Genomic DNA, 27,384 nt, shown 5'->3' with positions numbered 1-27,384 from the left:
GAGGAAAATGATGCCTGGCAATCCTCAATTCTAAAATCTGTAGCTCTCCTCCTTTTCCACATAGACGGGAGGCCCGCTACTTATCCTTAAAGGCGAAGTCGGTCAGCCCCTCTGCTGTCATTCCAAGCTGTCCTTGAGGTCAGGATGTCCCTCCCTGTGCTACCAGCTCGCCCATCCGGGCTGACATCCTTTCTTCCCAGTGGGAGAGAACAGCTAGTCCGCACTATCGATGTAACTATCCCATCTGCTTCAATTAACCCCCGAGCCTCCTCCGTGCTGTATAACCCACTTCCCAGGCGGCTTCTGTAGAACCCCTTTCTCTAAGCCTTAATGATCTTGCAATCCTCCCAGAACTTTGCAAAAGAGTAACATTTTCAGAGATGAGACCATAGCTAGAAATAGAATCTAGGAGAAAGTCTAAACCGGTTTTTTTTTAATGCACATAAGAACTAGGTCACTGCTCTTAATTATCCTGATCTCAAGCTTACACATCAAAATATCATCCGTTTGGAAATATTAAAAGTGTGACCCATTATAAGCCACATAAAAAGTGGCTTTATATGGCTAGCTGTCCTTTCTCTTTTGTATTTTTCTCTGCGACTTCGCTTTAAGAGACTATTACTTTCAAGTAAAAATGTGACATAGCCATACGATGGAATATTACGGAGCAATAAAAAGGAATGGGATGCTGGTACACGCGACAACACGGACGGACCGTGAAAACACCGTGCTGAGAAATGGACGAAGTCGCTCGCGGAAGATGACATGCTGTGGGATTCCCCTCCCACAAGACGTCCAGAAGAGGCCTATCCATAGTGATGGGGGAACAGCTGCCTAGGGTTGGGACCCGGGGTGGGAATGCTTGGGGAGAAGGGAGACAGTTAAGGGGTACAGGGTTTCTTTTTAGGGTAACCAAAATGCTCCAAAATGGACTGCGGTGATGGTTGCATAATTCTGTGAATATCATAAAAGCCACCGATTTGGGCGGATTGTCTGGGATGTGGGTCTTACCGCGATACAGCTGCTAAAAGCGAAAGCACGCCTTTTCATTTCAGACTGTAGCTCAAACTTACGAAAGTCATTAACTAAGCCCGTCTTATCCCAAATGCTAAAAGGGGCCTACAGTCTCTTTTGCTCTTTCAGCTACAAGTAACATCTGCAAACTATCTTGGAATCTCCATCAAGGATAGCAACGAGCCGATAATGAATACTTCCGGAGCAGGACCGCCCTCAAAAAGGCGGGAAGTAGCTCCTCTACGCCATTTACATATCCATACGGTGGCAGAGAATGTCTCAAACAGGAATGTCCAAAATAAAGACGGGGATCCGGATGCTGCCATCTCCGCTCACTCATGCGGCCACCGGGAAATGCTGACAAAGCCCATGTACTAACCAAGTCCTTTCAATGAAGGTGGGGAGGGGGGGTTGTTGAGGAGGGAGAATAAATTTTTAAAATGAAAACCCTCCAGTTTTTAATTATGAACATTTCTTAAATCGGGGGAAAAAAATAAATGCGAAAGTTGGAAAATCTGCTTTTTTAATCTCCCTGGTTTATCACTGCTTAGGGAAGGAAATTAGGTTACTCGGACAGGATTTGCCCTTGACAAAGGCATGCTGGCAACATTCCCCAGTGGCCTGATCTCTTTTGGAGTCCTTTGTTACAAAAGCTTCCTGACACTGGGGACAGCATATGTTCCAGCCCATTGTCACAGGAGTAGAGGTTTCTCAGCATCACCCTGTAAACATCTGTCATTAGCTGCCTTTGCAAGAACGAAAGCAGATGCCTGGAGCAAGCCACCGTGAACTCTGACACGGCAGGAAGGTGGATACATTTCAGAACAGAAGGTCATTCCAAAAGACAAAAATACTTGAATACTCCAGGGCTGGCTACTCGGTTACCCATCATGGAACACTTAAAAATTCCACTAAATTATTTAAAAATTATTAGGAGAACGATTTGGAATACCCAAGCAAGAGCTAGATGAAAGACCAGCTTGAACCTCGGAAATGAAGCCATCGTGCTTGGAACTTCTAATACAGTCCATGTGCTGCATTTGCAAATAAAATGCTCGAGTTTTATGGGAGATTGCACAAGCCTGCTATGAAGTCTTCGTCGAGGAGATCCTTTGGGGACATTTTTCCCCTCAAAAACTCATGTAAATATTCCACACCACCGTCGCACACACGGCAATGTGCACTGAAGCAATTTAACCTTGAACAAGTTCCCTAAAATGTATTGACAAAGAAAATGAAAAATATCCAAGTAGGACTGTTCAACAGAAGTCACTTCAATGAATCATTTCAGCGAAGCAAAGGAAGAGGGGACTTTGAGTCTACAGATGGCCTCTTGTCCTAGGGAGTCTCGCTTAAGCTCCTAGACTCTGTTCAGGGCCAGGTCTAAGGAGAGGAAGGTGGCCGGGACACATAATTTAAGAATCAGCTAGTTGGGAGGGGGGCCTACCAATGCAGCATGACCCTGGCTGGACGCTTCCTTACATTCTGCACCCTCCACACCAGCCTTGCCTTACCCTAGTCCTGGTCCACCGCACAAAGTTCTCTCTGCCAGGGTGGCATGGGCAATGGGATAAGATAGCACAGTAAATCAGAGCTAGCTCTCAAAAGCTTAGGAGTTCTAACCACAGCTGCTAAATACAGAACCAGTCTCCTTCCTTCCCCGGCTCTGACTCCTCACTGAGAAAAGGAGGGCTGTGCCCTGGCCTGGCACAGCCAGGGGCGAGTTAACAACTTAACTGTTCTTCAATGTTAAAATAGGCATTAGATGTCCAATTTGCAGAGTAACTTCTGAAAGTTGTGTCTCAGCCCAATCAACTAATTTATGTGTTGCAATACTTCTAAGGGTGGACGTTCCTTGGAAATGTTTTGGGATATAATTAACACACAACACACAGGCTTTCTTATTTTTGCTGTGGTTTGGGAGTGGCTCTCCATTAAGCAACCACCCCCCTGGTCCTCCACTCCTAGCTGGTTACAGACTAAACCACTGACAGGTGTTAGTATTAAAACTAAGATCGCCAGACTACGCCTTGTTTTCCCAACAAGACACCTCTCAAGAAGTAGTCCTGTATGGCGGCAGCAGTCAAAAAAAGTACTTGGACTATGTGAGTGGCCATCTGTGTTTCTAAAGAACATTTTGGGGAGAAGACTGTGTGTTAGATGCTTTTATTTAGAGCACGATTTTAAATAAAAGACAGCAATCCACACACACAGCCCAGCAAAGCCCTACAAACCAGTTCTCAAGGTGTGGCTCCCAGACCTGCATCAGCAGGACCCGGGCGCCTGTCAGAAATGCCCATTCTCAGGCTCCACTTGAGCCCTGCGGAATCAGAACCCCTCAATGGAGGCCCGGGATCCTGCGGTTTAAGAAGCCCTTGTGAGGGATGGGGGGGCGGGCAGGGTCTGATCATCTGAGGCTGTTCAGTTCCAAGAGCCACTGCCCTACCGGTAGCAGGAAATAGGGGTTTGTCACTGATGACTTTAATTCCTCCTGGGCAGGGCATTTCCAGCTTGCTGGGACGACAAAATGAGGAGGCTTAACCACTCATCGATCCCAGGGTTCAGGGCACGGCCTTCCGCTGGCTGGCTGCAAATCCAGATTCCTGGGCGCACTTCCTGCCCCCACCACCGCCCCGCCGGGGCATGGGGGTTGGGAGGAGGGGACAGATGGGGGGAAGAAGGACTGGAATCTCAGGAACCAGCTCCCCAAGTGAGTCGGATGGGCACAGCCAATGGAAAGCACCAGAGGGCCGCTGAGCACTAAACATCCCATCAGAAGCAACTGGGGAAACCGATCCTTTAGATCAGGGTCAGCAAACTTCTGTGAAGGGCCAGGGGGTGAGGACTTCAGACCGCTCTGCCCTTCTCTCGTGCCGCAGGAGCTGGAAGGCAGTCTGAGATGAGGAGCCCGGGAAGGGGCGCGGCTGCTTAAATTCCAGCACAACTTCCCTCGATTTCAATTTCAGGTCATTTTTCAGGTGTCATAAAATACTCTTCTTTGGAGGTTTCTAAACATTAAAAAAAAAACAACAAAAAAACGCGTCAAGCCCTCCTACGTGCGGGCAGCAGGCGCGGTTTGCCACCGTGGCCTCAAGGAAGGCCGCTCCCTCAGCTCCGAGGCCCGCGGTGTGTGGGAGACACGAGCCCCTTTGACGCCAACAGCTGCCTTCAAACTGACGAGGGTTATTTTTAAGAATTCAAGTTTACTTCGCCTACAGTAACATCATGCGGCTTGGTGAACCACACAGAACATACCGAACATTTCCACTACCTGAGAAAGTCCACGGGTGCTCCCTCTGCCGGGCAGAATTTCTCAGAAGGGCCCCTTCGGTCTGATCTCTTGCCTTTAAACAGGCCAATGCAGTCAGTTTGAAATACAAGCTGGAAGCTCGCGCTTTCACGGCTGGTTTAAGAAACAGGAAATCCTGACATGGAAGTTACTAGAATAGGTCTCCCCTGGGCCAGAGTCCCCCTTTCTTCCCCCATGTGGGGCAGCTGCTTGGAATCTACCGACCTCTTCTCTTCTAGGGCTCCCATGCAGCCCAGGTGGGGTCTTTCCAGATGGCAGGCGCAGTGCCGGAGAAATGGGGAAACAAGTTCCTTCCCAGGGAGATGCCTTTACCCATCCCCAACCAGGGCCTTGCTCTGAATTCCAGGGCCTTGCCCTCTCTCTCCTGAGAGAGAAACAGGTACAGTTTTCCTCAGAAACAAATACAGTTCAACTAAGATCATCATTGATGGTCCCTGTGCACGAACTTCATCAGCGGATTTCAGGAAGCTGCTTTACCACTGGGATCTCCCCACGGGCAAAAAGAACCTTCACAGTATCTTGAGGGCGAGAGAGAGGACCCCAAACACAGGGTTCTGTTCCAGACCCAGAAGCCAAAGGGGTTGTGCAAGAGGGAGAAGGGGAAAATGAAAGACCCCAGCCTGACATTCATGCCATCAGAAGGGCCGGCCCCACGCTGGAGCCCCCAACCCCACAGGGCAGGGGGCAGCCCAGTTGGGGGCAAGCAGCGAATGAGACCAGGTCAGACAAGGAGGAGGACTCTCCGATTTATCTCAGATCGATACACCCAGAGTCAACGGTGCTCTCGTTTCAAGGCCCACAGGATCGGGTGGGAACCTTGTTAAAACACAGATTCCCGGGGCCATCTTCCCAGAAGAGGACTCAGCAGCTCCGGGGTGCGGCCAAGGAAGCTGCATTCTTTTTTTTTTTTTTTTAAGATTTTATTTATTTCTTTGACACAGAGAGAGAGATCACAAGTAGGCAGAGCAGCACAGAGAGAGCAAGGGGGAACCAGGCTCCCTGCTGAGCAGAGAGCCTGATGCGGGGCTCAATCCCAGGACCCTGGGATCATGACCTGAGCTGAAGGCAGAGGCTTAACCCGCTGAGCCACCCAGGTCCCCAGGAACCTGCATCTTAACAAGGGCCCTGAAGATTATAAAGCAACTCATGGGAGAACCATGCATGGAGAAGCACTGCATGGGAGTTTGGGACATTTAAACCCCAAAGTCCCACTCGAAGGGAGTGTCCAGCGTGCGAGGGTGGGAGGAGACAAGAGAGAGGGAAAGATCAAGAACAGGGGCTCCGTAAAAGGAGAGAGTTAGGCTCCGGGGATGGGCTTCCCCGTGAATCCCCGGAGGCAACCAGGGTTGAGGAGGGCTGGTCAGGAGCAGCAACAGGAAAGCAAGATTGTGAACACAAGACAGTGAAACATGGAAATTTAAAAATGTGATTTTTTTTAACCCTTCTATTTCCCCAGAGCAAAAAAACAAAATAGAGGCCACCACCAAGGGGGAGGGAGTCGGGGAGGCGGCAGGAGAACCCGCTGATCTTGAGCAGTGACTTCGAGGGAAAGCACAAATGTCATGATAAGGACAGCAAGTGCGCTCAATCCCGGCTTGCCCACGGAGAGGAGCGAGCACCGCAGACAGCCAGGACGAGGAGGGGCGGGTGGGAACACCCCCATCCCAAGACTCCCCTGTCCTACTTCGCATTCCTCCTCAAGAAGTGGGAAGACGGTCTGCTCTGGCCCCAAGCCCCGACTCCATCGGTCATCACTGATCAAGTGTGGGCTTGCGGACTCGTTATCCCACCCCAGCTTGGCTTCTGCCTTACTGCAGTAGGGCTAACCATGCCTCCCAAATGCAGCTGTAGGATTACAGGGGAGCATCAGTGGGAACGCACCAGCGCGGCGCCTGGTAGAGAGAGGTCACCGGGCACACCTCCTCCTCCCCCCTTTACCCACTCTATATGCCAACCCTGATGAGGAGCATCTGGTTTAGAACGGGGGCCTCCTTCCCCCACCACTCACCAGGGAGGCGATGATGGGAATATGCAATTCTCCCATCTCACCACAGCAGCATCCCGGGTTGGAACTATACGAACACGTTTAAAATCGGGATCCGCCAACAGAGGGCTTCTGGATCCCCCCCAAGTCTTGGTGTACTGTGGGTACTGGGTCTTTGTACATGGACAGGCGATTAGCTCCCTGTGTATATCACGGACTGCTTGGGAAAACTCGTTCCAAATAACAGGGCTATAAATGAATTTTCGGAATGGAATGCAACTCAGTCACAGACAGACAACCACCTGGATTTGTTTTAACAAATTGCCTCTGCTTTTTTTTTAACTGATTACAGTACATGGTGCCATGTCTAATTCCTGTAGCTAATTTGTAAATCATTTTCTTTCCAAATAAAATCTTCACATTCATTTTTTATAAGATGATACTTGTAATAAAGAAATAGTATTTTTTAAGCCTCCAAAATAATCTATTTTTTAAAGAAGATTTTATGTATTTATTTGTGAGAGAGAGAGAGAGAGAGAGAGAGTGGGAGCCCAAGCAGGGAGACCCGCAGGCAGAGGAAGAGGCAGGCTCCCCGCTGAGCAAGGAGCCTGACACGGGACTCGATCCCAGGATGCTTGGATCATGACCTGAGCTGAAGGCAGACGTTTAACCAACTGAGCCACCGAGGCATCCCAAGAAAAATCTAGTCTTGATTCAATGTTTTCTATTTACCTCTCCTGGTCATAAATTGTGACCTGATCTGAGCTTAGCACACAGGATTAATCAGCTAAGTTCAGTATTCATGGGCACCAAGAATGCAAGATAGTATCCTGCTTATCTGCAGGGATGAGACATCTAATTTGCTAAGTGACCCACAAAATCGAAAGGAACGATGGGACCGATGGCACCTAACCTCCGCCCTTCTCGTTCCGCCTGTGCATGCGTGGCAGGAAAGGTCTGGAAACACCGCAGGCTCACAGAGGCACAAGCAGAGTGTGCCACCGAGATGCGGAGGCTGGAATCCAAGCAGAGAGACCGGCCGGTCAGAGGCAGACTTGGGTACAAATAAACAGACGAAGCCTAAAGGTTGGGAAAAAGAGGCTCAAACCGGAGGAATGAAAAGGCAAAAGCTAGGAGATACCCGCAAAGGAGAAAAGGCAAAAGTGAACAATTTGGCCCCCGGAAGGAGGACAGGAAGCCAAAGAAGGTCATGACCTAGGGCAGAGGTGATACACATTCTCCTGCAAAAGCCTTTACAGAGAGAGAGAGAATTTGTGCTCAGCTAGAGCCTCACAGGGGCCAATAAATACTGCTAATAGCACCCAATCCCCCAGCCACCTGTCTACCTATCCGGGGGGTTGGGGGGGGGGGCGAACAGGGGTAGGGCCCAGCTGTTCAGCCCAAAGGGATGAGGGAAAAGCCGTGGTCTCAAACAGTCCGAAATAAGCTGGATTCTAAATCCACTTGGGCTGGGTTCATGTAAAGCTACAAGAAGGCAGGTCCCAGAGGCCTGGATCTCTTAGGTCTTAGCAATGGATTTTTCAGGTGGTGGTGGAATATGGCAGGTAACAACACAGAAACAGTCTGCACTCATAGTAAGCAGGGCCCGTAACACCTGACACAGCCCACATTCCTCAGAACACCAACGCGTCCTACCGTGTTTGTTACTGTAAAATCCCCACCTCAATGCAGATGTGGAAATGTAGGGGCTAACAGTCTTAGATTTCAAAATGCTTAAATTTACAACAAAGGGTAAAATTTCAAAATACACAGAGCTATGCAGATTTGCAAAGGCACACATGTTTTCACACGGGAGCTAGGTGCACTAATAAACAAGCAGACTTTTTTTTTCCCCTGTAGTCCCAGAGTGAAAATTAATGGAAGTATTTGACTTTCCATCTTTGAGCCACAAGACGCCAAACCAAATTCTTGGAAGAGGTCTAGAGAGTAAAACTCACGTGGCTCTCAGAGCATAAAAATATTTTCTCACTCAAAACCAAGTACTTTGGACACACTGCATTTTACTTGGTCTTCAGCACAAGACTGGAAGTCCGGTGGTGTTCTATCTCTGGAGCGCAGATTTCTAAGAAACTCCACAGGCTGGAGTTTAATATCCATCTCAGAGACGGGTATTTCCAGGATGAAACAGCAAAATGTGGGAAACACACAAAGAATTTAAGAGTTTCCCAGCTCACTGCCGTCTTTTCAATACAGCTGCACTGTCCTGATTAAAGCAACTTCCAAGAATAACAGATGGACCCAGACTGATGTTTCAACAAGAGAAGCCAATGCGTCTGATTTTCACAATTATCTGTCACTTGTCACCAGCGCGTCCCTCTTTCCCCTAATGTAGACAGCTCTGCAGACACCTCCTCTTTGAGAAGGGAAAGGATAGGCAGCGCCACTCACGCTCACAGACATGTCACTTGGCTGCAGCCAACACTCAGGAGTGGTCAGCCTCAGATTCTCCCTCCTAGGAACCTGGACGCAAGGTCTACAGCCATTCTTTCCTGACATCGTCTATTCTGTAAGAAAGGTTACACAAACCAGAATTTCTACTGTGCTCCTATTTCTAAAAGCAGCACAAGAAAATGTACCCAAGAGGAGAGTAGTTTAAAAAGGAATTACATGGGGGGCTCAGTCTGTTAAGCATCTGCCTTCAGCTCAGGCCACGATCGTAGGGTCCTGGGATCAAGTCCCACATCGGGCTCCCTGCTCAGCGGGAAGTCTGCTTCTCCCTCTCCCTCTGACTGCCCCCTTGTGCATGCTCTCTCCCCCCACCCCATCCCTGTCAAATAAAAAAAAATCTTTAGGGGCGCCTGGGTGGCTCAGGTCATGATCTCAGGGTCCTGGGATCGAGCCCCGCATCGGGCTCTCTGCTCCGCAGGGAGCTTGCTTCCTCCTCTCTCTCTCTGCCGGCCTCTCTGCCTACTTGTGCTCTCTCTCTCTGTCAAATAAATAAATAAAATCTTAAAAAAAAAAATCTTTAAAAAAAAAAAGTAAAAATAAGTTACACAGGGAGTTAGTGCTTAATGGGTATGGAGTTTCTGTTTTGGGGGTTATTAAAAAAGTTTTGGAAACAGTGGTGATGTTTTCACACATTGCTAACGTAATTAATGCCACTGAATTATACATGTAAAAATAGTTAAAATGGTCAATTTTATGTTATGTATATTTACAATAAACACCCGCACTCAACAATAGAGGAAAACTCAAACTCCAAAAAAGAAAAATGTATATCCATTCTTCTTTTCTTTCAACTCAAATTTGGATATTCGCAGCAGAGACCCATCACAGAAAATCTTTAGACACTTGGGGAAAATGGAAACCCCAAAATATAAGGGTCTGTTAACACACACACACACACACGCGCGCGCGCGCGCCATGGATCAAGATGGCAGTGGGACTCCCCAAGCCAGGGCTGTGTATTGTTTTAGGGATATGCTGTGCCCTCGACTGGACTGCAGAAACACTCCCATTTTGCTAAACTTTACTGTTAGCCACCTGGAAAACTCGATCTTTCATTCTATCTTGAAGTGATAAACTTATCAAAGTTAAAATAGAAGAACACGTTTTTGAGCCGAACCACTTGGAATTGCCGATATTCGACCCTCTCAGCCGGGAGAGATGGCAATTTCATATGGTTCCAACGGACCCACAGGTTCACTGGGTTGGAAGCAGCCTTTGCAATACAAGGGACACTTGAGTCCTGCGAGGTTACAAGGGGCAAAAATAGAACTAACCCATGCTTCCTTCCTTCTGAACACAAAAGGAATAAGATTTCCTCAAAATATGTGCATTAATGAGAAAGTTAAAAAAAACATGAGAAGGCGATATACTTTAAACAACAACAACATAGGGTGGAATTACGTCCAGGCCAGCTGTCTAGAAAAGCATCTGTCCTGCTGTCCCACAGCTTGGCTGAGCCTCACAGCGCCCTGGGGACACTAGTTCTGCAACACGAATGCTGTCCCCATCTTCCTCAATTTAAGTGTCTCTCCGCAGGTCTCCCCCTTCCCCTACCTACCACTCGTGTGAGCAGCCCCAAGGGGTCCCGGGCTGACCCCCCCCCCCGGGGGGGGGGGCACACCAACCGCCAAGCACACAGAAGGGACTGGCGGTGAGACCTCTCTGTGCAGCTGCCGGGCCCACAGCTGGCTTTGCGTGCGAAGCTTGGAATGCTGAACTCCAGGGCATTCCTGAGCTCTTGGGGGCCAACTGGGCTGTCAGCTTCCTTTCCGATGAAATGTGCAATTCCGTTAAAATATGTCGGACCCACCCCTCGCATTAACAGCCAGATCCAATCTGTGGGCCCCGGAAGTGCTATCACGCAGGTCCCGCTGTCCACCTCCTGACAGGTGTGGGGCACGGGTGTTGGGCTGCCCCACCATCCCTTCCCCAGCCCTCAGCAGGCTTGAGGGAGATGCCCCTGGCACCCAGGAGTGGATGCATGTGGTCCATGAACGTCACGGGCTGCATACTCCCTGCCAGGGACACAAAAACGCACTCGTCCTGGCAAAGTGGAGGGAAAACAGCGAAGAAAAAACAGCTGGGCAGGATAGTGAGTATGAGAAAATGACCAAGAAATGCAACAACAACAAAAATCCCTACAAATCCATCATTAAGTTTCACAAAATTGGGCCCACATTACTAATTCCAACAAGTCAACCCTAGAAGGTCAAACAGAAAAGGTTGGGATGGCTGGAAATGGGAGGAGTGATCCTCCGTAACGGGCCGTGTGTCCCCCGTCTGGCTGGAGGAAATCTGACTTTCCCGTGGGGTGGAGTAGACTTGAGAGTAACCCGGCCATCTAACCACCGTTTTGTGAATTAATCAAATGAGAACAATAACTATAAACCCGAATCTAATCATACTCGTGGCAAGCCAATAAAGATGGAAGGGCAAGGAGGAGGGCATTTACTTGTAGACTGGGGTGATTAAATCCCCAGCCAGGAAAATATTTCTGAAGACCCCATACAGAGACAATGCAAACAAAAAACCTCACAGAATCACTGCTTAGAGTAATTGCCTTGATTAAGTTTACTGGGGTAAACTGAATAACTACCCCTTAAAACACAATTAGGTAAATTGATACCACTGTGAGCTGTTTCAGAGCAATCAAATTAGCCTCTTCTCGGAAAAGAATAGCTCACTTGCAAAGTGAAAAATCTAATTTAGAACTTATTACTCAATTTACAATGTTCCTAAAGGGTGCTATCGTGATGGCCCATGTAGCTCGTGAGTGTTCCAGAAAAGATCGATGTTCAAGGCTGTCTTCACTCTTACACTTCCGTAAGAGCTAATCTAGCCGTACCCGCAAGCTGCAAAGCCATGGTGCTTCTCTAAAACTGTCTGCCATTCAATGTCAAAGAATACATGGACGGGCGTACCTCAGAAAAATTGCAGGTTTGGTTCCAGGCCCTCACAATAAAGCGATTTGAATGAATGTTTTGGTTTCCCAGTGCATATAGAAGTTATGTTTATACTATACTCTAGCTACTAACTGTGCAACAATGCCTAAAAAACAATGTGCATATATTAAAAATACTTTATTGCTGGGGCACCTGGATGGCTCAGTAGGTTAAGCCTCTGCCCTTGGCTCAGGTCATGGTCTCAGGGTCCTGGGATCGAGCCCCATATCGGGCTCTCTGCTCAGCAGGGAGCCTGCTTCCCCCTCTCTGCCTGCCTCTCTGCCTACTTGTGATCTCTCTCTCTCTGTCAAATAAATAAAGAAATAAAGAAAATCTTAAAAAAAATACTTTACTGCTAAAAAATGCTAGCCTTCAGGGCAGGTATGGGTGGCTCAGATGGTTAAGCATCTCCGTTGGGCTCAGGTCATGATCTCTGGGTCTGGGGATCGAGCCCCACAGTTAGGCTCCCAGCAAAGCAGGGAACCTACTTCTCCCTGTCGCTCTGCTCATGCTCTCTATCTCTGTCTCAAATGAATAAATAAAATCTTTAAAAAAGAATGCTAGCCATCATCTGAGTTTTCAATGAGCCATAATCACTGATCACAGATCACCATAACAAATACAACAGTTTTAAATATGGCAAGAATTACCAAAATGTGACACAGAGACACAAAGAAAGCAAAAAAATGTCACCAACAGTCTTGCTCAAGCAGGATTGTCACAAACCTTCCCTCTGCAAAAAGGCAAAAAACAAATAAAAGGCAGTATCTTTAAGCTCAGTAAAGCAAAGCGCGATAAAACAACGCGCGCCTCGAACGGACTTTCAGGGCACGCACGGACGGTCCTGCAGCTGTGTCCTCCGCAGGCCACAGCTACGCAGTTTTCAACCAAGTGTGCTAGCGCGTCTCTTGCACATTTCTTTCTCCATCTGCAAATACTTCGCGGCGAGTAGGGCGTAAGTTATAAATCAAACGGGAACATTTTGGTCCTCTCTATTCCCTGGACCAACCCACAGTAGTTTTACTTTTAGTGTGAAATGGAATTTTAAGTTAACAGTGAAGCTACGTCCCTGGCCAAAAAACAAAACAAAACAAACAAAAAACCCCACTCTTCCCCCAAACAGCTGAGGACATGTGCAAAATTCTCAGCATCTGAATGAAATCAGTGAACGTGCCCTTCAGTGCTCTCTCAAAAAACACACTATTATCTCCTGCCTACCCAGGGTCCCTGAGGTCCCGCTTGAGGATTTTAAGAGACGCCTGGCTCTGCTCAGCTTCCAACACTAAAAAGGACTTCAAAATGGTTTTTTGATTCACTCGGGAATCATTTTGCTGCCGTCAGACCCAACCTGGCCATGCTCAAGGTCAAATGGTTGTAGGAAGGAACGGCATCGAGCAAGGAGAACGGAAGAGCTTTGGAAGGTCAACGAAAAGGGTTCTAGCTTCACCTAAAGCCCTCCTCCTCTTCTCTCTGCTTCCTCTCTAACCCTGGGACCAGTGGTCCACACAGAGGACTTGAGAGTACTCCCGGCTCTCACTGTAGGCAACCACGACCCCCAGGCGGTTCTCAGGAAAGCCCTCTAAATCCTTGCTACTCAGATGTGGTTCAGGAAACCAGCAGCATCACCGCCATGGGGAGCTTGTGTGAAATGCAGACTCTCGGGCCCCACCTCAGACCTGCCAATCAGAATCTACCGCTGAGCAGGACTCCCAGGAGAGTCACATAACCTAAGGGACCACAGTCCCCCAAGTAGGGCAGACTAGTAGTTCCATTAGCTTTTGTTTCTCTGACGCCACATTTCCCCAACAAAAATGTCACCAGAATGGTTTTTTTAAAAAATGCAGAAAAATACCCATTTGACAGCTTTTACCTCAAACATGGATTTTTTTTTTATTGTGGTAAAATGTACAAAAGAACCAAAAAAAATGCCACTTTAACCACTTAAGGGTTCAATTCAGTGGCATTAAAGCACAAGGACATTGTCCCTCAACTGTCACCACTGTCCACCATCAGAAATGTTCCTGAAGTGAAACTCTGTACACATTCAACATAACTCTCCATTCTCCCTCCCCCATCCGCCCCCCCACACTGATTTTTTTCACATCTTTTAATAAACTGAGTTAAAAGTAGCCAATACCTTGAAAAGTTGCCCTAGACAGGCGTGATGAGGACAAGGCCATGCTCTGTATCTTGGACCCTAATTCCTTGAAGAATCTGTCCCTGCCCAGTTACAGAGTCACTGTTCCCGTCCTGGGGACCAGAACCCATTCATGAACTTCTCCTAACCCTGGGCGAATACACCTGCAAATCCACATCACAGTGAACTTGGGATGGGAGGAAAGGAAGGACGTCAGGAAAGAAAGACACTGGAGTCCCCTGGCCACCGTCCCCTCTTGATGCAAGTCGGAACGCAATTCTTCCATCCTGTCGCACTCTTCCAGCTTAAACCCTGTAATTTCTACACACATCTCCAAGTCCTTTATACTTGGGAATGACAGAGTGGACAACGTAAGACCAAGTATTTGGTGACTGACGGAGGATGAGAAGTCAAAGCTGAGAGTGGCTTTCACATTTAAGTGCATGCTATTCCGGATTAGTTGTTCCGAAGCCCACGATCTCTAACTACCGTCAGCAGTGAACAGGACTACTGGCCTGACCGCCCCACTCCACTGAGCTGTTCATTAGCTAGGACTGAAAATGGCTTCACATGGTACAGAATTCAGACCCTGTGTCATGGACAGCAGCATCAAAAGGCTAAAGTTTCCATGTTAGCTTCTGCTGAATAGCGTACTCAGACGGGAACAGAAAGCATCTTAGATCCCCAAGGACACCATGTTGAGCAACATAAGCCAACCACACCAAAAAACGGACAAAATACTCTGTGTGTGTGTGTGTGTGTGTGTGTGTGTGTGTGTGTGTGTGATCCCTCCTCTCACACGAAGTATCTAAAGTAATCAAAATCAGAGACAGAGGGTAGAAAGGTGGTTACCAAGAACTGGTGGGAGGAAAGACGGGGAATTGCTGGTGGGTACAGAGTTTCAGTACCGCAAGATGACAAAATTCTAGAGCTCTCTTGAACAACAGTATGAACATACCTAAGGCTACTTAAGTGTACACTTTTTTTTAAAAATATTTTATTTATTTGACAGAGAGAAATCACAAGTAGGCAGAGAGGCAGGCAGAGAGAGAGGAGGAAGCAGGCTCCCCGTGGAGCAGAGAGCCCGACACGGGGCTCGATCCTAGGACCCCAGGATCATGACCTGAGCCGAAGGCAGAGGCTTTCACCCACTGAGCCACCCAGGCGCCCCTTAAGTGTACACTTAAAAATGGTTACGTTTATGGGGCGCCTGGGTGGCTCAGTGGATTAAGCGTCTGCCTTTGGCTCAGATCATGATCTTAGGGTCCTGGGATCGAGCCCTTCATTGGGCTCTTGCTCAGTGCGGAGCCTGCTTCCCCCTCTCTTCCTGCTTGCCTCTCTGCCTACTTGTCATCTGTCAAATAAATAAAAATTTTTTTAAAAACCACTTTAAAAATAAATGGTTATGTTTAGTTTTAGTGTTTTTACCACAATTTTTTTGTAGACGGGTAAAGTTAAAAAAAAAAAAAAGAATTATCTTTGGAATTAAAAAACAAGTCAATGAAGAAAAAATTCCACCAACAATCTATTTTACACCACTTCCAGGAACAAAGTTACATCAAGTCAGGTGCACTAATCAAATACACACTTTTCTGTTTTTTACATCATCTTGAAAAGTACGCACAGAACCTAAAAGGAACTGATTCTCATCCGGGTCAAGTGGGAAGGGAGAACAGGCAGGATAATGGCAAGACCACGAACATGGACGAGCCCTGCATGGGAATGTACACACTTAAGCCGGACAGAAGTCACTTAGCCTGTCCTTAGTTTACAGATCATACTGTACAGCCCGAGAATCTGATGAGAAGGAAACCAGGCTGGGCAGCAGTTTGAGTCCCCGCTGGCAATGACCATCAGATTCGTGATCTATCTGCCCCCTCCCTATCCCCCGCAATCGCCGTCAACCAAACCCAGCTAGGTCTTCAGCACCAGACAAATGCTGACCAACTATTCAAGACTCTCAGATGACAGAGAAACTGAGGACTTGCAACACAGCCCAGTAACATCACTGCTGATTAAGCCACGAAACGAGAAAGGTACCACCAAGTGGACTCTCTGTGAAGAGGTCTTGATAACCACGTAGCCCATATCTGCCTTAAATTACTTGACACTGACCCTGAAGGGTTTGTTCTCAATGAAACTGGCAAACCAGAATCAGATACTGAGTTTTTAAATACTGGCAAAGGACCTCCTTCTCTCCTTAGGTCTTAAATTTTGCTATGTGCCTCTGAAAAAGGGATCCGTTGGTAATATTAAAATTAGTTTCCTTGATAAAATGGAGACACCAGCCTTCTTTTACAATCGCCCAAATACAACTGATGAGCTAATTTCTGGATTCATGTATTTGTTTACGCTGATACTAAAGAACAGGACACCCGAAGCAGTGATTGATGCCCCCACCTGAAGGAACCTCTTCCTTTGAAGAACAAGGTGGACAAGGAACTCGGGTGAGGTGTAGCCCACCTTGTTCTTAAAGGAACCGCCACCACCTACATTCCCACCGGCAGACCCCTATTTCCAACATTGTAGGAAATGCAAGAATTTTAAGGGAAAGCGATAAGGAAACCAATACACAAATATCCATAATTCTGAAGTTTTTCTCAAATTGCTTGCACCCTGCAGGTCTGTTTCTTCAACGAGATTCCCAGGAACCAGCCAAGTGGAGCGCTCTTCTGGCCTGTCCCGGTTGGAACACATTGTACGTTCCGTTTGGGGAGTTTTATTACAGCTCCCCCATACACTTAAGGTGTATGTTCTACATTCTTTCCAGGATTTGGTTTTTCCCACTTAGCAAAAAACACTGAAGGTATGGGTGGGGGGAGAGGGAAAGGGGGCAGCGAACACCCATGTGCTCCTGCAGGACAACAACCTTCGGAAGCAGAACACAGATGTCGGGAAGCCGCCCACGTGTGCTCACCTGACCATAGTCTGTCCGGAAGACCACGACGCCCTCTGCACAGGAATTGACAGTACTTGGAAAATGCTGGCCATTTTCTCTCAGCCAGACCCGTGTCCCCTGTAAACAAAAACAAAGGAGATTTCACTGGGAGCTTGGGTTGCATTTCGTGGCAAATCACCACTCTCAAAACCACTGACTACTACATTCCTTTAAGAAAAAACAAGAACGTTTTAAAAAGCAAATGTTTTTCTCAGACAAGAATGACTCTTCAGAAAGCATCAGGTACAGCCTTCACTAGAGACAAGCGTGACTGAGTGTCCCACCAGAGAACACGTTAAAGGAGGCCGGAAAATAGTAGGCCCTGTGTTGCGGAAATGCCAAGTGGTTTATGCGGATGATCTCATGTCACTCAGAAAGGCCCTTGAGACAGGCACTGCTATCACTCAGCTTTCCAGAGGGAGAACCTGAAGGCCTAAAGGCAGAGCAACTCGCCCAGCATCACAGGATGGGAAGAACTTGACTCCAGGCGGTTGGGTTCCAGAAACAAGTTTAACCAGGTCGCCACATTGCTCCACCAGTGTTGAAAACTCACTGGGATCTGCTGGCTCCCACCTTGCCAGCTCCAAGCCCCCTGAGCCTGGCCACCGGGATGGCATTCGAACAGTCTGCTGACTTCCTACTGGGACCAAATCCAGCGGTCAAATCAACACTCCAAGAGAGGGACTAAAGTTTTAGGAAAGATCAGAACTTTTACTAGGATTCCACCACACCATCCAACACATGCCAGTGTTCAGGACTATAGCCCAAGACGGAAACTTCCAGATCCTATTGTTTTCACCTGGAGCCTAGTCTTCAGCGTTGATTTTATTTCGATTTTTTATATCCCCACTGGACAAATGAAACAAGCATAGTATTTATCTTTCGATGATGAATTTCTTCCTTCTTTAATTTCACAACATGAAAACCACTCATTTCCAAGAACAAGGGATAAAAGTTTGAAGAAATCACTGGGTGTTACTGGTGAAATTATAACAAATTATCGGTATGATGTATGCCCATGTGATGGAACACAACATTAAGCACTAATTTTTCATCAAGTTATTACTAATTTGGTCCACTTCATCAACCCCAACAAAAAGGACCCCAAACAGGCACATCCTTATGACACAATGTGTTCATGTGAAAATACTATACCTAAGTTATCACCGGAAATGGCACCTGCATGGAAAAACTTTTTCTAGAACTTTCAACCTCATTTTATTGGTCTACTTAATTTGTTTTGATTTCAAATGTTAAGCGAAATATATAAAATATATTGATTAGAGTATATTTAACTTGCCATTTAAGGGGCTCCTACCAGTCTCTTAAAGAGTTGGTGGGGGATAAATAATATAGACTAATAATATAATAATATAAATAAATATACAAGTAATACATAAGTAAATAATACAGAAGTAACTTTATGCTATGTTATTTTTCATAGGAGTATTTTAGTTTTGGGGTTTTTTTTTTTCTTTTTTTTGGTTGTTGTTTTTGAGAGAGACGACTGGGGGAGGACGGGCGAAAGGGAGAGGGAGACAGAATCTTAGGCAGGCTCCACGCCCAGTTCCCAGTCAACTGCCGGGCTCAATCTTATAACCCTGAGATCAAGACCCAAGCTGAAATCAAGAGTTGGATGCTTAACCCGCTGAGCCACCTGGGCCCCTTCCCCCCACATTATGCTACTTTAAATTACGTTTATCAGTAGCAAAAAGAGTAGCTAACTTCCAATAACGGCGTGCCCATGTGTCACAGTCACGAGCTAAGAGCCTCAAGGCCACTGGATTTAATACCAACCCTCAGGAAGCTAGGAATCCCGCCTCCAGGAGGAAACTGAAACTCAGAGCCCAAGTCCTTGCTTTCCATCACACAGCTGCTCCCTCCAATTCCTAACCCCATGCTCTTTCCACACTTCATACTCTTTGTCTCCTTGAAGTAATTCATAAAATAAATGAACGAATCAATGCACATTAAAATATAACAACAGGGGCACCTGGGGGACTCAGTTGGTTAAGCATCTGCCTTCAGCTCAGGTCACAGTCTTAGGGTCCTGGGATCAAGCCCCACATCGGGCTCCTTGCTCAGTGGGAAGCCTGCTTTCCCCTTTCCCTCTGCCTGCTGCTCCCCCTGCTTGTGCTCTCTGTCAATTAAATAAATCTTTTAAAAAATATATAACCCAGAAGTCACTTTAAGTGGCCAGTGACCACACATACAACCATCTGTTCTCTTCTACCTCGCCAGGAGGGAAAATTCAAAGACACAAAAATCTGACTTGGGGCCCTTTGGCTGGCTCGGTCAGTAGAGCAGGTGAAACTTGATGCCGGAGTTTTAAGTTTGAGTCCCACACTGGGTGTACTTATTTAAAAATTATTTTTAAAAATCTGACTTAAAAATGACTCCCTTATTGCCAGTGATGACCTTGTTTATGCCAGCCGGGATCTAGAACCTTACTCGGAATCCCAAATCAACAGAGTCTGGTCCAAGTCTTTGGGGCTTTGAGGCCAGCTCTCCTGTTCCCTGTGACTGGCCCTCCCAGCACCGCCTGCCACAGCCCTACAGAAGCCCTCCCCACAGGCATTCCCTTTCTCCTTGTTACGCAAGTCTCGAGGTATTAACTCATACTTCAACCTTACCTCCAAAGAGGGGTTGAAATCCTCCCAATCATACACAGCGTCAAAAATGATTACGAGCTATTTCTCTATAAATCTCTATAAAGCCTGCCTTATTTAAAGAACACACAGAACATCAAGAGAGGGGAGTTCCCACCCCTGCAGCAGTCTCTCCTGTCCCTCTGATGGGCAGCTCGGGCTGAGACACAGGGAACACCAAGAATTCTCCTCCAACTGCCTGCCAGTGGGATTTATTTAGCACACAGCTGCTTCCAAAAAGAACATTCACTTCCGCCATCCTCTAACACTGTTCTGTCACACATCACTCCACCCTAAACTACATTAATTGCAATGATCTAGAAAAAGACTTCCAAGTGCCTGAACTATTTTTATTTATTGAAGTGATCTCTACACCCCATGTGGGGCTTGAACTGACGACCCTGAGATCAAGACTGGCATGCTCTACGGACTGAGCCAGCCAGACACACCCTGTTTCTATCATCTTTTTTATTTATTTATTTTAAAGATTTTATTTATTTTACAGACAGAGATCACAAGTAGGCAGAGAGAGTATGGAAGAAGCAGGCTCCCCACCAAGCAGAGAGCCAGATGTGGGGCTCGATCCCAGGACTCTGGGATCATGACCTGAGCCGAAGGCAGACGCTTTAATCCGCTGAGCCACCCAGGTGCCCCTCTATCGTCTATTTTATTTTATTTTCAAGATTTTATTTCTTTATTTGACAGAGAGAGAGATCACAAGTAGGCAGAGAGGCAGGCAGAGAGAGAGGAGTAAGCAGGCTCGCTGCTGAGCAGAGAGCCCGATGCGGGGCTCGATCCCCAGACCCTGGGATCATGACCCGAGCTGAAGGCAGAGGCTTTAACCCACTGAGCCACCCGGGCGCCCCTCTATCGTCTTTTTAATTTACACATCAGAGACTGCAACATTTTAAAGTTCTGAAATACCTACAGACACACACACGTACACACATGTGTATGCACACACTCAAATGGAAACTTCCGAAGTTCTATAAGGTGAGAACTTTTACTCACTGGGTAAAATCATGAAACAATAACTCACAGTGGTCCTGTCCTCCAAATCCTAAGTCCAAAGCATTGTTTGCTACGACTATCACCTGCACTATTTTTTTGTAATCAAAATGGATTTCATGGGTTGCCCATTTTTAAAATCACCTACTTAGTAAGAATCAAATATTTTATTATGAAACATTGCTGAATTAATATAAATTGTCGCGAGGATGAACATAAACCTCCCGACTTCCAGAAGCTACACAGTGTTCAGTTTCTCAGACCTGAGTTGTGCTGTGGTACTTTTTACTGTCCTTGAAGGTGGGGTAAACCCTTTGTTGACACAATCCTACAGGATCAAACAGCGATTCAACTTCCTTCGTCCAAAGGTCTTTTTCAATAGGTGTGAAGAGATGCTGATAAGCGAGTTCTAGGAGATCCACCCGGACTGGAAATTTCAAGCCCACTGGCCACAAGACAAGGCCTACAGCCACTGTCTTCCACAGGTAGGAAGGGAAACGCATTCAAAACACTCCCTTTGTTCCTCGAAAAAGCTTAAATGGCAATTTTCATGAAATCGGAACTACAGAGTAAAATTGAAGTGGCTATTTTTACAGATTGTTCTTGATGGTTTCTCTGAGCCCCCAAATGTGCCTCTACTCTATTCGAATAGAACACACGTGCCCAGGTCCAGAAAAGAGGCTGCCCAAAGGCATTTGAAAACGAAGTCACAAGCAGACACCCACCAGATCATCCAAGTGTGTGTGGGGAAGAAATATTTGCCCACCATATGCAAGCCATTATATTCTGTCATTGTTAAATAAGGCTGATAATTTAATGCACAATCCAGGAAACCTAGCATATGGAGAAAGATCACGATTTGAGTTTTAAAATGTCTTTCTAAGGTTGATCATAACATACACATTTTATGAAAACTTGGGCAAGTTTTCATCCTAATCTCTGAGCCGGGTATGTGTGAAATTTAACAGCTAAAAATTTTCCTGCACGTAATCACCAGTAACATTTTTACACCACAATGTCCTTGCACCAAAGCCCCCATCTCCTTTGATCTGGAGCAATCCTGTAGGATGGGATGGTTATTACTTGCCTCCCTGTTTCTGAAAGGGAGGTTCATAGGGTTCTACTTTCCACTACCAACAAATGATTTCCTGGGTAGAAAAAAATAATAATAATACTGACTGTACCACGTGTTGGTAAGGATGTAAAACGGTACAGCAGCTTTAGAAAACAGTTTGGCAGTTTCTTAAAAAGCTAAACACAATCTCACCATGGGTTCCCACAATTCAACTCCTAGAGATCTACCTCCTCAGAAGAAAGGTTTCAACAAGTCTTGCGTGCAGGGACGCCTGGGGGGCTCAGTCCGTTAAGCTTCTGCCTTCAGTTCTGGTCATGATTTCAGGGTCTTGGTACGGCTCCCTGTTCTCTGGGGAGACTGCTTCTCCCTCTGGCCACCACACCCAGCTCTCTCATGCTGTCTCTCTAATAAATAAATAAAACCTTAAAAAAAAGTCTTGCATGCAAATATTTGGAGCTACTTATTAGTAGCAAAATACTAAAAATCAGTTGAAAATAGAACTACCCTATGACCTAGCAATTGCACTACTGGGTATTTACCCTAAAGATACAAACGTAGTGATCCAAAGGGGCACGTGTACCCAAATGTTTATAGCAGCAATGTCTACAATAGCCAAACTATGGAAAGAACCTAGATGTCCATCAACAGATGAATGGATAAAGAAGATGTGGTATATATACACAATGGAATACCATGCAGCCATCAAAAGAAATGAAATCTTGCCATTTGTGACGACGTGGATGGAACTAGAGGGTATCATACTTAGTGAAGTAAGTCAATCGGAGAAAGACAACTATCATATGATCTCCCTGATATGAGGACGTGGAGATGCGACATGGGGGGTTGGGGGATAGGAGAAGAATAAATGAAACAAGATGGGATTGGGAGGGAGACAAACCATAAATGACTCTTAATCTCACAAAACAAACTGGGGGTTGCTGGGGGGAGGTGGGGTTGGGAGAGGGGGAGGGAGTTATGGACATTGGGGAGGGTATGTGCTATCGTGAGTGCTGTGAAGTGTGTAAATCTGGTGATTCACAGACCTGTACCCCTGGGGATAAAAATACATTATATGTTTATAAAAAAAAAATACTAAAAATCATTCAAATGACCACTAACTGGTATAGAGACAAAACGTAATAAATCCATACAATGGAATGCTTCCAAATCATTTTTAAAAAATGATTTCCAAACCTACATACTTCTCAATTGTACATACACGTTCTTAACCATTCTGTAATGGGAAAAACCCAGTTGTGTCTCTATAACTGGGCGATGAGAAATCAAGAAACATACACAGACCCACGCACCCACAAGCATTCAGGGGGAAGGGCTGACTTCTCTGAAGATCTGTGCTGAGTTCGAGTCCCTGCTCTCCACTCATGTCAGTGAGGGGCTGAGACCACACAGGAGACTTGCCCAAACTAATCGAAAGATGAGACTGTGACAGATTGTACCACGGTCTCACAGGGCTTAATTATTAGACCCATCACCCTGGGAGATAATCATATATCCCCAGCCCACTGGGGACCGGTGGTGCCTCCTCCCTGGGCCAGGAATTTCATCCGGCTCTTTCCTACCACCATAGCAACACCGCCTGAAATTTTTACCTCCCGGCCCTTCCCACACAATGCCTGCTGATCCCTACTTGAAGGTAAAGACGATAAAATCACCAGCATAGATTTCAATCTACTTTTTAAAAAGTACTGTATTTCCCTTCTGATTTTAAAAATGATTTTCTCTTTTGAACTTTGAAGGAAAGAAAAAAAAATTAAGTTTAAAAAGAAGGTAAGGAAAAAATGCTAAAGAGAGACGATGCTATGCTTTAAATACCACTCCGTGTGGCATGTTCTAATTACAGATTCACAGAAAGGAGAACATTTTTTATACCCAAACACACAACTCAATCTCAGACGGAGAACCACACCTACTTCTCTTACTTGGCCTGTGTTAGTAAGTCATGGTTCAGGAGTCTCTAATGACCCACGTGATAATGTCACAATTTGTTCGGAAATGTGATTTTTTTTTTTTTTTTAAAGAGAAAGGGATCAAATAAGTTTGTAATGGCTAAATTTATAGGGCTCTTTAAATCTATAGTAGGCATACCTTGATGCCTCAGCCAGTAAATATGGGACTCTTGATCTCAAGGTCATGATTTCAAGCCCCATCATAGCTACACAAAGGCTCACTCAAAGAAGAAAGGAAGGAAGGAAAGAAGGAAGATTAAAATTAATTACATCTGTAATAAATTCAGCAGCCAAAGCAAAGTTCTCCTCTTTTGCCTGCAATCACTTTTAACCTGGCATCTTCTACAATATCTAATACAGAGGGCTGCAGGGCAAGGTCTGGGGGACCCTGTTCCTGACCCTATTGAATTCCAGAAACTGGATGTGGATATTATAGTACCAAGGATTTAAACAGCACTTTTTCCCCATTTTTTTTTTAAATCGAGATGTTAATTGACAGATAACATTTTAGTGTCAGGTGCACATGATTCAATATTTGCAGAACTGCGACATGATCACCTAAGCCTAGTTAATAACCATCACGACACAGTTACAATTTTTTTCTTGTGATGAGAACTTTTAAGATCTCCTCTCTTAACAACTTTCAGATACACACTACAGTATTAACTATGATCACCGAGCTGTACATTACATTCCCAGGACTTATTTATAACTGGAAATCTGTTGTCTTTTGACCCCCTTTACCTACTTCTCCCACCTCTTCCCCACCCCTCGCAAACCACTAATCTGTTCTCTGTGTAAGTTTTTGGGGGTGGGGGTGGGGGTTAGCTTCTACATATAAATGAAATCTCTGTTTTTATAGTCTTTTTTTTCCCCCTGTTGAAGTAGAAACACCTTTTCAACATATTTTTTTTTTCTAATCCTATTATTCAAATCCAACTTAAAAGATACGGCTTTTACAACACGTAAAGTCCTAAAGCTGATTTCTCAACCTGGTATTAGTGACCTTTAGGTTGAGGTAATTATTTCTTGGGGGTGAAAGGACAGTCTTAGTTGAGAATCACGGAGCCAGAGCCATACAACGTTCTAGAGTCACAGCCAAATCAGAGTTTCCAAAACCAATCACTGTCAGTGACCCTGTTAACAAAAAGCAGATGCTATTGCTTAATTTCTAGAAATTTCTACAACTTTGCAGAGTCGAATTGGCCCAGATAAGCATACCTGGGGCAGATCTAATTTCTGGGGACATTAAACCAGGTACATACAGAAGGGAGGGGGTGGCTCTAGGACTCAAAATGTTTGACAAGGAAGAAGTTCAAGAAGGCAGACAGTCTGATGGTGGTGCGAGAGGGACTCTCTCCTTTTCCACCCCTCTGTCCAGTCTGCTATGTTTTTAAAGTGGATCAGAACAGACATTTCATGTTTTTACACAGATGACTGAATGGTACAGACAAAACCTGGCCACGGTGCTCTTGGCCCTCAGGAGCTATTTCAACCCCCCAGTGCTCACAAACCCCCAACACAAAACTGGTCAGGAATTTGGAAATGGTGCGCACAAGAACGGAGAGAGAGGCAGACACCCATGTGAAATGTGAGCATGAAAACTGCAGCACGATCGCAAGCAGTGGGACGAAGGACAGCTGGCTGGGGAGAGACCCAGCAGATTTTTCCCCAAAAACGAACAGGGAAGGGGAAACCCAAGACTTCTCCCCTCCAGGGATGGCCACTCCTCAGGAGGGGCCCTGGGACAGAGTGAAGGGTCAGGGGACCAGTGACTCTCAGCATCCCCCCCACCCATGGGTGGTCTTTCCATCCCCTGGCCACACAGCCTGCAGACTGTGGGGTCCACAAGGCTGAGTGATCTCAGTCTCGTTTCCTGACCTCATGATGGCAGGGCATTAGACCTGAGACACCTCATTTTTCACCAACTGTATCAGATTCCAAAGAGGAACCCTTCAACCAGTCCTGGGGCTCCTTAGACTCTCAAGGGACCCTGGGTGGTTTTAGTCTCAGGTCTCAACGGATTCAGAACTCAACCAGGTGCTAAGGCCACAGCTCCACCCTGCACCAGCCACCGAGGCGGGGGATGGGTGGGGGGGGGGGAGTTAAAAAGGGAAGTTCAAGAGAGAAACTATGAGCCTAGAGCCCCTGATGATGGAGACCTGTGGCAACTTGTGCCATTTTACTTTTGGTTGTGGAACAGCAATGCCTTTTGTTTTCTGGATAGGAAACCCCAACAACTGTCCTTGGCCCACCAGGGCTGAAGCCATCATTAGATTCCAGAGGAAAATATGTTATGGACATTCTACTCTAGACTCACAGACATAATCACCCCCACCCTAAGATGATGCTGGACATGTTAGATAGCTCCCTAGACAGGCCTCTAGAATCCTCGATGGTATTGCTGAAATACTATATATATATATTTTTTAAATATTTTATTTATTCGACAGAGAGAAATCACAACTAGGCAGAGAGGCAGGCAGAGAGTGAGGAGGAAGCAGGCTCCCCGTGGAGCAGAGAGCCCGATGCGGGGCTCGATCCCAGGACGCCGGGACCATGACCCAAGCCGAAGGCAGATGCTTTAACCCACTGAGCCACCCAGGCGCCCCGAAATACTATATATTTTTATAAGAAATGCTTTCCAGCTACTTGTAGCTACAATAGATTTGTAGCTTTCAGCTCGGTCATCCTCATCTTCACTAACATCATTTCTGGGCCTCGTCTATGGGCTTAAGGACCATCTATGATACCATTTCCACAGGCAGACATGGAGCATCCCCAACAACTCAAACACCCCTAAAAACCAATTTGGCTGCAAACGGAGGCCTGTCTGCATTCATTATATGAAGTGCAGAGACTGTTCGTCCCATGTCTTTGGAGAACTTGTTAGGACCCCATTCTCCCCTCGCTCAACGCTGCCACCAAAAAGCCTCATGAGGCACTCACAGTTTTTCTTGTTGTCCTGCCCAGAGGGTAAAACTCTGTTACCCGTATCAGTTACCTGGAAGGGCAGTTTCCAAGGAGGAAGGACAGGAAAAGCTTCCAGAGGAACACGTGAAAAGCATATGAATGGTAGAAGGTAGAGAAGGAGAAAAAGAAGAAAGAAAATGAGAAAAAGCATCACCAACCAGAAACTAACCTTTGCTCACTGGTAAAGATACAAAGACTCATTGGCATCTCCCACTCCTGATCCAAAAATCAAACCCAAACTTTGTTAGGCTGTGAGATGTGTGCTGCTGTAAAGAGTTTATTCCCTGGCTATGGGGTCCAACTTGCCAACTAATTCAGTCCCGGTGTTATATTCTAATTTTTTTGCTACCTTCTTCACAATTCCTTAAAACAGCTCATTTGTTACTCTTGTAAACGACAGTGACTAGAAATAAGCCAGAAGGAATACTGAAAGAACAAAGACATCCCCAAGTTGCTGAGATCACCTCAAACACAGAGAACCCAAGGAACGAAAATCAAACTGGTCCATCTATATTAGTTAACCAATCATCACATAGCCAACACTTATGTGTTGAAAAGAGGACAACCTAGGGCTTAAGAAATCCGTCAACACACATGAAATTCACCCGTTCATCTGTAAATCACTTCACCCAGGAGACCATCCCTCCATTCAACCACCCACCAGCCCATTCCTCCTACAAATATCTTTTGAGCCCCCCATTTGGTACCAGGAACCATGAAAGATTCAACAGGATCCAAAACTGTTGCTGCTCTAAAGAGCTTACAATATATCCAGGATAAAGTACCTCTTTGCTAATACCCTCCCCCTCCAATCTCTTCCAAAGGAAATAATTACCTAACATAAGGAGATCAAGGCAAGAAAGACAATAGGTAAATGGAAGAAAGGACAACAGATTTTATCAAATGAGTAAAACTCTGA

General features: G+C 46.1%; 1 protein-coding gene across 2 annotated transcripts in view; it reads right to left on the bottom strand.

Moving 5' to 3' along the window:
* Window positions 1–27,384, bottom strand: part of MYO10 (myosin X) — a 216,753-nt gene that overhangs the window by 152,678 nt on the left and 36,691 nt on the right. For both annotated transcript variants that reach the window (XM_045999501.1, XM_045999500.1), the window contains exon 2: window positions 16,774–16,872. In XM_045999501.1, coding sequence (XP_045855457.1) covers window positions 16,774–16,872 — 99 coding nt within the window. The remainder of the gene's footprint in view (window positions 1–16,773; window positions 16,873–27,384) is intronic.

This window comes from Meles meles, chromosome 3 (genome assembly GCF_922984935.1).
Source record: "Meles meles chromosome 3, mMelMel3.1 paternal haplotype, whole genome shotgun sequence".
Classification (NCBI taxonomy): domain Eukaryota; kingdom Metazoa; phylum Chordata; class Mammalia; order Carnivora; family Mustelidae; genus Meles; species Meles meles.
This window is presented reverse-complemented; position numbering and strand designations above follow the sequence as displayed.